At 39.6% G+C, this 14,477-nt stretch overlaps 2 protein-coding genes across 3 annotated transcripts; both read right to left on the reverse strand.

Annotated features, from left to right (window-relative positions):
• Window positions 1-213: 213 nt before the first annotated feature.
• Window positions 214-6,652, reverse strand: LOC131105112 (lysosomal-associated transmembrane protein 4B-like). The gene is made up of 7 exons (XM_058052885.2): window positions 6,411-6,652; window positions 4,836-4,947; window positions 3,120-3,193; window positions 2,910-3,032; window positions 2,721-2,819; window positions 2,283-2,378; window positions 214-820 (listed from the first exon to the last, which is right to left on the reverse strand). Exons 1-7 carry the CDS (start codon window positions 6,504-6,506, stop codon window positions 737-739), a joined length of 684 nt encoding a protein of 227 aa, XP_057908868.1. The 5' UTR covers window positions 6,507-6,652; the 3' UTR covers window positions 214-736.
• Window positions 6,653-7,327: 675 nt separating this feature from the next.
• LOC131105276 (protein LYRIC-like) lies at window positions 7,328-14,014 on the reverse strand. Of its 2 annotated transcripts, XM_078790872.1 has the most exons (13): window positions 13,379-14,014; window positions 13,087-13,206; window positions 11,659-11,734; window positions 10,638-10,811; window positions 10,358-10,408; window positions 10,097-10,270; window positions 9,754-9,831; window positions 9,613-9,681; window positions 9,363-9,502; window positions 8,714-8,830; window positions 8,441-8,554; window positions 8,228-8,351; window positions 7,328-8,100 (listed from the first exon to the last, which is right to left on the reverse strand). In XM_078790872.1, the coding sequence occupies exons 1-13, from the start codon at window positions 13,709-13,711 to the stop codon at window positions 8,036-8,038; spliced, it is 1,635 nt and encodes a 544-aa protein (XP_078646998.1). In that variant the 5' UTR covers window positions 13,712-14,014; the 3' UTR covers window positions 7,328-8,035. The 2 variants fall into 2 exon arrangements, with proteins under 2 accessions (XP_078646998.1, XP_078646999.1); XM_078790873.1 differs by lacking the exon at window positions 9,613-9,681.
• Window positions 14,015-14,477: the final 463 nt, after the last annotated feature.

Here is a 14,477-nt window from a genome sequence, read left to right on the forward strand (position 1 = left end):
TACAAAGACTATTTTTGAGGTATATTTCACCCAAAGTTGAGCATGGGTTTATGGAAAGACACGATCATCATCACAATTCCAACCACACAATGACCACTTTGCAAAGTCAATGATCATATCTTACAGTTTCCAGTGTTTAGTAGTCCCCACCCCAGTGATGTATTAAGTATAAATATACAGTAATAAAAACAACCATTTTAAATCTCAATTTGAGTTTTAATGCGCAAGAAAACATTGATTTATATTTCACTTTGATTGCACATCACATCAGGACGTTTTTCCAGTAAACAGGAGAAACAGGCATATGTGTTTTTCCATACTGCAGACTTCATTTGGGAAAATAGGACTGATGATGTCATTGCAGTAAGTTTAAAACACCACTGGTTTCCCACTAGTCCAAATAATGTGCTATCTTAAGGTGCAGCCCAGCATAAATAAAAGCAGAGACAAGATGAAACAAAACACGGCAACCATTACACTCATACAAGTACCGACACTAGTGGAGACAGTACACAGCATTATTAAAAATATATCTTTCATCTAGTGTTATATCATATCACGTCATGATTGTTAAATAAGGTCACGTTATCCCATGTACACAACGGTACTGTGTGATTGATGGCTTTGGTAATACAAAATGTGTGTCAAATGAGTTTAAGGGACACTAAAGAGGCAGCGAGGTACGCACATGGATTGTAGAAACATCGGATATAAGTCGGGAATCTTGGAAATGTTCTCATGCTGTCACTGTGGAAAAGGACGGAGGGGTACCTTGTTTCGTCGGAACACTCACGCTGTTATCATAAGGAGGAAGAAGCACCTGTAAATAGGGATACAATGACACAGAATGAGCTTTTAAACGATAACTGTGACTCAACTCCACCATTACGACCGGCAGAGCATACATTTCTAACAATAACATGATGAGATTTATTTACAAAGCTAATCCATTCTAATCTCGTGAGGCATTGGTTTTCAAACCGGGGGGGTGTCAGAACGTGTATTGAGAGAACTGTGTGTGATTAAAGTTAAACAAGGACAATTTTAAATGAACAAACTAAGAATCTCTAATAGGTCATTGTTTAACAAATCTAATGGTAGCAAATGGAGACTGTCATGGGCGCACTCTGCTGCCATCTTCTGGCTGCCTGCGGTACTGCTGTTACTTCAGCACACCAGCCTCCCATCATTCACAATCCTTCCCTTTTCTGTGCATTATAACGCATGAAAACGGGTTAATATGATTTAGCTTACAATGCTATCATTGGGATACATCTATTTCAACTACCAAGCCCTCTAACAACGTTGCATGGTTTGATATACATGTTATGAACACGTACATGATGATAACATTTAATAGTTACAGTATCTTGCAGTATTTTTGATGATTTAAACGAGCATTTTGTTGAGTCTTTGTTGTAAAACTGAGAGCGAGATGTCGTGTTTTTCAAGTTAGCTGCTATAATAATAATATACCATGAGGTCTGTTGTTAGCTAGCTCATATTATCTCGTTTTCTCGTGCTAGTATGCACTGAAAGGGAACGAATACTGTATGTGTCCATGTTTCACATTAGGAATTATGAGTTGAATTATGGGCAAATTTCCAAAAAAAGTGCCAGTGACACCAAAACACATGCTATTGTTGTTATTTTTGCTTTGAGAAATGACATTGAAAAACATATTTCCAATTTTTGTGCTCCCATGCTAACTTTTGTAAAACATGACATTATGCAAATCCACATTTTTGTGCTAGATATATTCCTCCAGGCTGCACGGCGAAGAAGTGGTTAGCACGCAGGCCTCACAGCTAGGAGACCCGAGTTCAATTCCACCCGCGGCCATCTTTTCTCCGGGTACTCCGGTTTCCTCCCACATTCCAAAAACATTCTAGGTTAATTGGCGACTCCAAATTGTCCATAGGTATGAATGTGAGTGTGAATGGTTGTTTGTCTATATGTGCCCTGTGATTGGCTGGCGACCAGTCCAGGGTGTACCCCGCCTCTCGCCCGAAGTCAGCTGGGATAGGCTCCAGCCTATCCTCATGAGGATAAGCGGTAGAAAATGAATGAATATCTCTGTAGCTATCACTGCCAGCAAAACAACAATAGTGTTTATTATTATTTATGTATGAGTCATTATTTATGTAACAGTATCAGTCCAAACATCTGGCGCATCGGCCAGCCCTGACAGTGACTTTTGGAATTGATGTGAAATGTTGTCTTTGAAATTATTCCTTAATTATTCCACTTAATTATATGTGTATTATTATGGGGTGACTTACCGTTGTGTCATTGGTTGTAACATAGAGCAGGATCTCTGCAGTGCCGCGGCTGCACACGTATCTGTAGCAGTTCCACACGCATGCTAACAGGTAAGCCTGGTGTAAAATGACAGCATCAAAACCCAAATGTAAAGATATATTATTATGACAATCAAATCACAGTAAGCTGGCAGCACTTTTAACATCAGGATGCAAAGGCTTGTGTTCCAAAATATAAAATCAGGTCATGTTATCCTCTGAGGACCTCTGATGTAACAACGCGTGTAACAACATGCACATTATACTCCTTTAGCACTATCCATCTGTTGGATTGATGTTCAAGGATACCACAAGTTACACTGAACACCTGAAAAGCATCTCCAAAACACCAAATAAAATGAGCTTTAAACTTTGTCAATGAATAGTAAATAGAACACAACAAGGTACAAGACAACGTACCTTGAAAGCCAGAATACAGCTGATGAAGAGCAGCACGACGAGGACCATGCACACATTACTGAGAGCTGCAATCTCCTCTTTGTAGGGAAAATTGTCAGGCTACAAGTGGAGAGGGTAGAAAGCGTATATAAATGACAGCGGAGCACTATACTTTAAAACATGACAACAGTGAATATGTATGTTTCTTACCAACTGCTGCAGGTAATCCTGTATCGTGTTTGGATAGACCACAATGCTCACAGCAACGAGGGTATTGAGTGCAAAGTCAAAGATCTGATAGCAGAAAAACGGGATGATCCAGGCGGCACGCAACTGAAAGACATTTTTTTTTTATCCAGAAAGAACATCAAATGGAATCAAATGTAAAAAAATAATAATTATAAACACTATTCAGTTTACCTTGTATGCACCATATGTTGCCATCCCACATATGAGTATCATCAGCAGAGATATGGCTGAGCCGATGCACATATCTGAAACACAGAGACAAGGCACACTTTTAAATATATACATATATATATATGACTCTTTTTTGTAAGGTTTGTAACTCCACATGTAGATGCTGTAACTTGCTGATTAATAAATATACAGAGAGACAACATAACAGAAGGGATCAGTGTTCACAACCCGCTGCCTATTTATCTTGTATTTTCACCAACCATCCATTTTCGTGGCGGTATGCTGGATGTATGTCGACTAAAACGGAGTTAGACCCCCCGAAAAATCAGTATAAAATTTAGTATTGCAAACAATGATTAAACTAGAACAGGCGTTCATCAGCTGACTAAAAGCTCAAGATCATAGTTACCAATTACTTAGTAATGAGTAGCTGCACCAATCTTGTTATTCGCCACAAAAATTGTTTTGGGTATGCTTGATGACAGTATTTCCGGAAGGCTAAATGGGAATGTTGCTCCGAGTGGTGACGATGGCTTCACTCACTGAATTAATCCACTGTCTGGAGCTAGTGTCTATTTTTTGTATAGCCAGCTTGCACAACCTGAACCTTACAACGAAGAGGAAAAAGTAGCCCACATCATGACACCCCATGGGGACCCATGGGGTGTGCTTGTGCAAAATCCAAGCCAGCAATTTTGGTGTTAGTTGCTACAATTAACATGACTGTAGCTCGGTTAATATACAGGTCAGCTATTAAAAGTTATGTTAGAGCACACAGAAAAAGTAAAGAAATATGGTAATGGTTTTATTTCATTTGAACATGCATCAGATTACAATTGAATGCATCACATAATCAGTTCACAGTTCCACATGTCCAAAAGGAGAAGGAAGAAGCAAAGCTTATTAAATCCTACCCCTCCATCTGTTCCTCCATTTGTTCACTTCCTGCTTTCCTAATATAGTTTAAGTTTTTTTTTTCCATTTTTTTTCACTTACCGAAGTACAAGGTGATATGACCATCCAATGACATAATGGGTACCATAGTAAGTGTCAATATAGTGATATGTATATCATATTTCTCCTCTTGTAGAGAAGTATTGGATGATATTTTAGGTAATTGGTTATTTTTAGCCTTATGCATTGTTTTGGCTGTTTGAAGATTAACTATATCAGCAAGTAGAAATGAGGAGTTAGAATGTTCTCTGTAGGCGGCAATATTAATTATCCTTACTGGCCTTTTTTGCAGTACATTTAGTGAGTGAAGATTGCTTTTATAGTTATTACCCCATATTTCCACACAATAAGTAAGATATGGTGGAACCAGAGAGCAATAAAGAGTGTGGAGTGATTTCTGATAGAGAAAAAAATTTTGCTTTGTTCAATATTGAAATATTTGTGGCCACCATATGTGTTCATGTTTCACGTAAATGCAGTTTTCCTTTAAGGCAGAGTCCCTTCCCGTATCTATCATTCATTGTCGTTAAAAGGTGTGGCTGGGCCAACTTGCAGCAAAGTTTAATCCCTCAAAAGTAGGCCAAAAAAGGCTAACCGTGACTCTCACTGCGTCCCACCTGCCAGACTATTCCTGTGCACACCTGCTCCAACTGTTAAAAATAACATGTGTATGTGCCTTCTATGTATTTCATTGACAACAATAACACATCAGTTCAACACTATTTAGTAATCATGTCCTGTTTGAAGGCTATGCTTACTTACTGGCATCATCCATGACGTCCAAGTCATTAGCCAACTCAGCACTGGTCAGGTGGTACTGCTCAGGATCACCGAGCGCTGTGAGCAGGATGAGTAAGACCACAGCGTTGATGAGCTTAGGGACACAGGACATATGGGCAGATAAGACAAACAATACGGAGAAGGAGGACGGCAGTTTAGAAAATGAACTTCAACTCTTATACAGGATCAGGATTTCAAGTTCAAACAGCTGTCAGTGAACACACCATAATAATATGCGGCGGTGTATTATGAGTAATAAAAGAATGGATTTTACAGACAAAACAAATAATATCATGCACAATGCATATCTGCTATTTCTCGCTATATCATAGTTCGAATTTTGCGGCTTCACTTTTTCAAAAATATATTAATAAATTATGTTTTTTGTGGTTGAATATGAAAAAAAAAATTTCAAGCAGAACAAATAAATTAAAATAACTAAATAATACAGGGACATGTTACCGGGACATAATTCACCCCGGAACGATCGATAGAGGAGGGGTTGCCACCCGGAAGGGTGGGCACAACAGGAAGCGGAAAACCCCCTTCCCTTGTGCCCACCCTTGCGGGTGGCAACCCCTCCCCTATCGATCATTCCGGGGTAACGTACCACTACAAACTAAAATAAAATTTAAGTCATTCAGAAGACACATTCACATTTTTATTTGCAGTATCCTGACCTGGTCACTAGATGTCAGTAATGTTTTTTTAATACTGAAACAAACAAACACTGGACTTGATCACTGGAACAACAGGCTTTAATTGTTTGAATTTTGAATTGTTTGAAGTTTGAATTATCTCAAAACAGGCAAGATAATCATAAAATAATGATCCTAATCATGAGAATCAAAATAATAACACCGTTGTGGCCATAACCCATTCAGAGCTAAAACTCGAAGACGTATCATGTAATCCAAAAAGACTTAATTGTGAATGTTTTGGTGTGTACAGTAGCTCCCATTGTTAATTATCTGATGGTTGATTCCTAATCATAATCATCAAAGTGTTCAACTAACAAAAAAATGTCAAGTTATGGAGATGTACATAATTTGTAAAGAGAACTACACTAACCAAAACAACCCTCCAAAACTCATATGACTGAGGATGCAAATTACCTGTGTGATCAAGTGGTGGTAATGGAAAATTCTCCGGCAGCCTGAAACTAAACCCGGATGCTACCTGCAGAGACCTAAGTTATTCATAAGAGGGACAGAATCTTTCCATGTTGAGTGTTTGGTGTTGCTTAGCCTCTCCATTATCATCACACACTGGGAAATCCATCACATTGTATACAAAAAAAACATTTTTTAACAGATGCGATTTGAAACTCCTGGCTTTTAGCTCGACGTCTAGCACTCTCGACTCTGATTCCCAAGATGCCCTGGGTTCGAATCCACAGCAGGGAAGCAGGCTTTTAGAATAGGCTTAGGCAGGTGAGGTCATAAGGTGAAGCCAATGTGTTAGGAATGCTAGTACTTCATTAGAATACATTTATGGTAATATCTAATTCATATGAAATATGTCTAAAAAATGTGTATATACGGAGGAGATGCTTACCATGTACCAGACCCCCAGAATGATGGTACCTGTGCGGACATGACAGCACAAGCAGCAGCTTGTGGAGTACCAGTAGTCCCACGGGGATGTCGTCATCCTGTTAGCGGTTAAAGCAGCATTAAAAGCAGAAATAACGTCCTTACAATGTGTGCCCCTCAATGGATACTGGCGAACACTATCTGCCCGCCTGTGAATTGTTCGTTCTTTATCGACGTGGGCAGACTAAAACCCAGCACCGCGTCAAACCAACTTCCGCTTTCAAATTAAAACACCATCAGAGATTCGCCTAGTTCTTGGAATTATTGTAATGTGATACAACCTGACATACCGTATCACCACTGGAAGCCCACAGTACATTTAAAATGGTTAAAAAAAAGAAACTTTTGCCTTCTTCAGAGGGAAAATAGTCGTTTTCAATACCTTACAGCCTGAGTAGCCCAGCTAAGATGAACTTAATACCGAGCATACAATGAACTGCATGAATGAGGATATTCACGGACATTCCCATATTACCAATCCGCAAATTAATTCGATTTGTTGTGATTACATATGTACATCATATTTATTACTACAGGACAGATGTTCGTCATGTCGCATGATTAGTTTGAAACTATAACATCGCACTTCCGGAGCTTACACGGTGACTTGTTTTATATTGAAAATCTACAGTACAACTCTTCCGGTTGCAGTTTACTTGTAATAAAGAACAGCAAACTCGGCGATAGGTACCCAAAATTACTTTTTCTATAAAAGTATCTCTACACTTTCTAGCTTTAAATTGCATTCTGTATAACATTTGACTGCTTATGGAAATGTCTTCCAGTGCAACTGGCATAATGTAAAATTGTCAAATACTACAATATTATATTACTATATGCTATTATAAACAGTCACAATAAAACAAGAGAAACACAAGGTTAATGTTGATGTTTTTACATATGGCTTTAGCTTTACTTTTATTAAACAAGTTTTTACAAAAAAAAAAAAAAACGTCCAAGATTTGTGAATCAACTACAATTGGAAAGTCTGTACGAGGTTGAAGACGTGGGCGCATCTTCAATCAGCAGTCATATTTAGTAAAAACCGGAAGGGATCGGAAGGCTTGACAGCATACGACAGACAAGTTAAACCAGATGGACCTCGTCTGCTGTAATCTCACAGATCACGAAAAATACAGACATGTACACACACAGTTGAAACAAAATGTCCTCCGGCCCTTTTTCACTCAATGATGCTGACCGGATCATCAAGGGTGACAAGGGAAAGGAAAGGAAAGGCCAGTTCGGCATAGTGTTGTCATGCTGAGTAACCTCATCGTCACCACAACAATACAACCATTTCTTTACATCTACATTCCTACTAACTAGCTCCTTCACTTATTTCAATTATGGAATTACAAGACGAGTATCAAAAGCATGTTTAAAAATTAATTCACAAAGCATGAAATTAAATTCAGCTGCTTCGACGTTCACGTTCCCGTGACCCAACGACTGACTCGGTAAAAAGGTTTTCATTTTTCAGTCGGGATTTTATCCATTAAGTCAACCACAGATCAGAGTTGTTTTGTTGTTGCATAATCAGGATATCAAGTCTTTTGCATGTGGTGGACTACAAAAAAAATGGACTCATGTCTCTCTTCTTGCCTTCTTCTTCTTCGATGGCTTAGCTGCTTGGCTTTCTTCAAGTTTTTCTGCAAGAGGAAAAAAAAAATCCAGAATGTTTAGTCGTTTTCAAATAATTGTATTTCTCTGAAACAATGAAAAGCATCTATAAACGTCTATTTTTTTTCCATAATTCTCATCAGTTATTATACTCACGTTGTTGTGTTGTAGAAGGAACGTTGGTCGGAGCAGTGGCTTGTCCCTCAGGTAGCTTGGGTGGCACTTGTGTGGCAAGAGGTTTCTGAGATACATTTTCCTTCACTGTTCTCTCCAATCTCGACTAAAAGCAACAACAGGCATCAGTTAATAACAATTAAAAAGTTGTGTTTCAAAGATTAATCTGGGCGTTCGATTGTTTGTTTCACCGACCTCAGCAGCAGCTGCTTTCGCAGGCTGGACAGCAGCAGAAGGTACCTGAACAGGAAGCTGCTGCTGCTTCTTCAGCTGGGCTGAATGTTCTGCCTTCATCTCTGGCACTTCAACCTAAGTCAGATACAGTGGAGAAATATTAATAATAAGTATCAACTTTGAAATGCATATTAAAGCAAACAGTTCTGTTATAGGATTTGTACCATAAATCGACAGATTCAGGTGATCCACGTAACATGAGAACATGTGAAAAATATTTTCCTCTGCAGTTACCTGGCCTGTCGTTCCACCTTCCTCAGCTGCCTTTTTCTTTTTCTTCCTCTTCTTTTTTGTTTTAGCTGCTCCATCAGCCGCCGTGTCTCCACTGTCCTTCTCATTTTCATCATCGTCCTGACAAACATGCATGAAGAGGCATCACATTACATGCGCCATCCTTCCATGCATACATAAACACATGCGCCCATTGTTTAACAATACACTACATAGCAGTGTGAAGATGTTATTGAAGTGTTCAATCAATCCTTATAATGTAGCGTCGCTGGGAGTACTTCTTGTTTCTGAGTGATTTGCTGTAGAGTTGCAAAAAAAAGGCTGGAAAGAACATGTTAGAGCTCACATGGTAGTTGGTTAATATTCTACATTATACGCAGGTAGTGCAGTAGTCTGTTTTTATCCACCTACTGTGTTGCTGTGTGCGTGTAGTTCTTTTGACCATAGCGAATATGGTAAGCCTCGCACAGGCACACTACACTCGAGTACCATCTAAGGACTCAAATGTGACCTGACAATAATATTTGAATGATAATCTTATTAACTGTTTTTTTAACCGTACAAGCCTACAAAAATGTGTTATCATGACAGACCTAATTGTATGTTTTGCTGCTTTACAATGTTCTATGTGCCTACTAGAGGTGTTACTTACAGGAGATGCAGTCAGCAGATTAGGCTTAGCGGGCTCATGTTGCTCCTGAACTGGAGCTGGCTCATGGGTGGGCTCTTCATAGTTGCCCCAGACTTCAGAAGGGGCATTCCAGTCCGAGCTGGGATCCATTGAACCGCCATCTGAAAACACAAAGCTTTAATAAAAACACAAGTTTGTAGCGAAAACAAGTCTCGGATATGACTAAAAAAAAGAAGTGAATGATGGGAAATGGCTTAGTTGGAATTCTTACTGAATCCAGACCACTCATCATCCACTTTGGGCTGACTGAGCCACGGCACATGATCAGCCAACTGGGGCTCTAAACACACAATACACTATGTCATGTTTTGCCCTCCAACGATGGGAAAGACTTGAACCACGCTGTACTTACCGGCACCGCCAACACCCAGTTTAGTAAAGGACATCAGATTCAGATCAGGTGGAACCCTGTCAATCACAGTCCAAGAATCTAGAGGGGGCGAAAAGACAATGCCTAAAAAAAAAATCTTACACAACTTCAGATTTTTGCTCGTAAAAGCTATAGATTATTAATTTCTCATGTTTATTAACATAATACAGTGAACCTTTTATTATGGCAAACGTATAGAATGGATTCTTGACATTTTGATTTCTTATAGGAAGACAGACTGTTCAATTCTGACTTGCATCCATAGCTAGGTAGATACAACAGACTAATATAGTACTAGTGATAGAGGTGGAATCTCTTTCAATACCGTCAATATCTGCCCTCCACAGTGGGGCTGCGACACTCGGTGTTGCTTCTCTCGTGGTGGTCCAAGGACCTTGCATCTTTGGCACAACAGCGTGGGAAGGAACCGTGACTGCCTTCACTGCTTGACCGTCGGTCACATCGCTAGCTGCCACCAATGCAATGTCACTCCTGTCATCTGATATCAACAAAAGAAACGCTTCATAACAGCATGGATCCCGAGGAGGTATCGGTGTTAAAGCTGTTTCTACTGGTAATTAATTACCTTGAGAAACAATAGCATCAACCTTCTCCGCTTTCACTTTTGAAGACTCTCCTGGGGGGGGGACAAAAGGGTTTAAAATATATATATACATTAGTCTGCAAAATGTTTCAACCTACAGCTTTAGAGAAAAATATTCTCTTGATGTGATTTATAGCCAATTACAGCAACAACAGGCACTTCAAAATAAAAGATCCAAATTAAAGTAAAAAGGTCATTTTCTTGAAAACTGTAGGGTTTTCTTCCCCACTGAAAGCAGCCCACCTTTACTGAAAATACGCACCTTTCTTCTTCTTTTGGTTGGCAGGTGGAGGAGCTCCTGGGGGCTTACGCTGCTCTGGAGGACCACTTGCAGGCATGCCAATCCCTCCAGGACTGGCCGAGCCATCGCTGGAACTCTTGTCCTTCTTACGTTGCTCACGTTTCTCCTTGTTACTGACCTTGGTCTCCCATGTGCCTGGAAAAGGAAGTTGAACGCAATGTGTAATTAGTTGCAAGAAAACAAAAGAGCTTATTGTAAGATTAGGGATTTTTGGATTTGGTTGGATGATGAAATAGACGGCTTAGACTTGTTATCAATTAAAAAATACATGTAATTACATTTATTTCTAAATAGACAGTAATGCTTATTGTGTAGCACTCAGAAGCCGTCTGCCATAGAATTATTTTATTAGGTTAGCTTGATATGCACACCTTAAAAACAAATAGGTATGAAATTCAAATCCTGCAACAAATAGGATGAATATGACTCAGTACACCAAAGCAAACTACAATCATAATAATAAAAATTGCAACAAGTGTACATATCCCATAAGTTGTAATGATTTTAATAATCGTTTTAACCAATATTAAAAACTAATCAGACACTAATTATGATCTCAAATTAAAATATTAGTATTAGGAGTGTCCCAATCTGTTAATGATATTTGACATCGACCAGATATCAGGGAAAAAAACAGCATCTGATTGTATCGGCCGGCATTTAAAATCTATGCATCCAGCAGCACCACTTCTATTTTTTCGTCAAAATCCCAAAAAGTGCGAGTGCTGGCATGTTTAGCAAGGTGATGTTGGTCATGTGGCTGTATTTTTCGTTCAAGTCGGAAAAAGACGAAGCTGAGTGCAAAACAATGTGCAATTAAAAACAAAGCGCCATCAATGTTGCAGGATCCATCACTAGTCATTAGAAAGTAAGAGATAGACAATGATAAAAATGGTGCAATTAAAAACAATGACGACAACCTGGCTAACTCTACCGGACCGCAGTAAACAAACATTAATATGAATGCGACTTCACGTTTTACCTTCCTCTGGCTCCTTTCCAGTGGCTGTCACAGTCTCCTTCACTGTCTGTTTGGCTTTCTTCTTGGACTTCTTGGCCTAGAACATGAGCAGCAGATATAAATGCTTCAGCAGGTAGTCAATCAGATAAGCATACTCAAGCTAGATCTATTAATAAGTCCAGAAACCAATACTGATAATTGCATCCTGATTCTTACGACCATTTGGAAAAAGGTTTATGTGGCTTTGTGCTATCAAGGAAGTAGTATTGAATGAATTGCTATACCACGTGACCAGGCGTCATCCAGCATCTGCTAACAGTGCTTTATTCGTATTAGGAACACCCTTTATCTTATCTAAGACCTGAGAACTCACATGCATATTTTGGGGAAAAACTCACATAATTACAACTCCGCACAGAGATGCCCAACAGATATTCAAACTCAGATCTTCTGACTGTGTGGCAAACATGTCAACCACTTATAATAAATACTAAGAGTTTAAGCAAATATTCCTTGGTGAGCTACTCAAGTGATTAGACAAGTAACAACTAACGTTTTCCAACAACCAGCAGAACATGAACTGAGAAAATCACAAAACATGCATTGACAGGCATTCACAGACTGTGACAAACTGTGACATTTCAGACTATTTTTCATTCTCACTGTAATAAAGGGACATCCCTGTCAACTCAATATGTTCACGTATTTTTATCTGGTTGCATGGAAAAATTCAACCGCAATGTTTCATATTTTAGTCGCAAAATGCAACCATTTAGTCGCAGTCTGAGGCCCTGGTAACCCAACACCGGCAGCTGCTGTGGTTACATCACGGATGTGTGACAGTGACACAGGAGAGGGTTCTCACCCTCCCGCCCCTCCTGAGTTTGGCTTTACAGGACCTCTATAATACACTCACTGACCAAAACAAGAGAACACCTCCTCAAACCAAACTTTGCAGAGATCATGCTCCACTTTGATTGGCAATGATGAATATTGCGCTTGTAGTGGTGTTGAACAGTACTCTAATGTATGTACTTTATGGCTCCCCGGAAATCTTTCTATAAGGCAAGCTCAGGCAGACGTGGTTGGAGTAGGTGACTCCCAGCAAGGGATAAATATTTTCATTTGTCAACGGTATTTCATACCGGTTGTTTTTTAATGAACATGGCTGGTAAGTCAGGAAGCAAAGCACTCTCGCCAGGAAATGCTAGACACGCTGTGGGTCCACAGAGCTCCGAACCACTTTCCAAGTAGCTCTCCAAAGGCTTTATTCATTTATCATCAACTCGTATACACCAAAAATTAGAATGTGGTGTTCGGCAGTAGTCCAACTGTCAAATAATGCCAACTGGAAAAACTACATCAAGTTAAACAAAGGAATCCAAAGTACTTGAACACACCATCCTGGGGTTTAAGCTAGCGTGATAAGACAAATGTTGCTCATATTACCTCTATAATCTTTTCCCTCTGGGTTTGCACAGGAAGTGGCTGGTGATGTGGCACTCTCTCTTCTGCAACTATAGCATGCTCTTCCTGGAATTCAACAGCTCGCCCATTCGGCTGGGCTTTCTAAAAAAATACAGATTGACAAAATACGTTTCAGCAAATGTACTGCAAAATTATTATATACATTTTTAACACCAGTCACCTATCGTAGTCTAGCTTTCAAGCATTAGCTTAGCAGTTAGCCTAGCTTATGTACAGTTTTCATTACATGTTTCGTGTGGTTTCATTTACGTGCCTTTTCCACCTTTTTCTTCTTCTTTTTCGGCTCCTCTGATTTAACTGCCTTGCTGGCGACTCGTTTTACTTCGACGCTGTCGTCCACGACGGTGACAGCAGGCCGCTTCTTGAAGAAGAGAGCCCTACACATCGAGGCCCATAGAGCGAGCATCAGCACCAAGCCGGTGCTTGCCGCTAAGAGGATAGCCCATGACGGAATGAGCTCAGGCTTCAGCGCTAGATCCACTCCGAGCTCGGTACGCAGAAATTCCAGACCTTTGGACAACAACTCATTCAGGCGATTTCCCATCAGCTTGGCCTGCTGGAAGGCCATGTCCCTCCACTGTTCCATGCGAGTTGCTAATGGAGCTAGCCAATGATTTACAATGAAGCCCGCCCCTATTAGCCTACCTAGCTTGCAGTGCTAGCTAAAAATAGTGGAACGACTTTGCCATGACGGAAACAATAAAATGCGTCCCTACTCTACTGCCTACAAACCAATCTAAGACTAGACTAACCTAACCAAGCTAAATGGACAAGTCTTTAAATAATAAGCTAGCTAGCGGAGATCATCGTAAGACAATGTACCAAGTGTGACGGCCACTCGAGCGAGGCAGGTTCACCTCATATGGCTTTGACTGGACGAGTAACGATGCCCTCTTACCACTGTTGCGAACTTTTCAGTAAGAAAAGTAGCTATTGGCTGTCGTACACGTTGCTAAATGACGTCATCGTCTAGTTTGCATATCATTTGCCTATGATGATTTAAAATGCTGTAGGAAAAAATAAAGCACAACCTCGTAGCGAGGCAAGTAAAAGCGCCTTAATTATGATTAGACTAGAAAAATAAACTTGATTCTTTTTTTTAATTTAAAATTTCATCAAAATAATTCACTTAACTTATTAAGCGTAAGCACCCCTCCCATCACACATTGGCAATTGAGAACTTACTAAAATTAGCACAAATGATAACTTACATGCAATTTTATGTAAAGAAAAAAAGACAATTGAGTCATCAACAGTGTTCTAGATGCAAACATGAAACAAAAATATTTCTTTTTACCATCTGGATAGCAGCAGTAACATTTTCTGCAAAGAAAAGACACAAAACAAATTTT

The sequence above is a fragment of the Doryrhamphus excisus genome, linkage group LG5 (genome assembly GCF_037039965.1).
Source record: "Doryrhamphus excisus strain RoL-2023G ecotype Guam linkage group LG5, RoL_Dexc_Guam_v1.1, whole genome shotgun sequence".
Lineage (NCBI taxonomy): Eukaryota > Metazoa > Chordata > Actinopteri > Syngnathiformes > Syngnathidae > Doryrhamphus > Doryrhamphus excisus.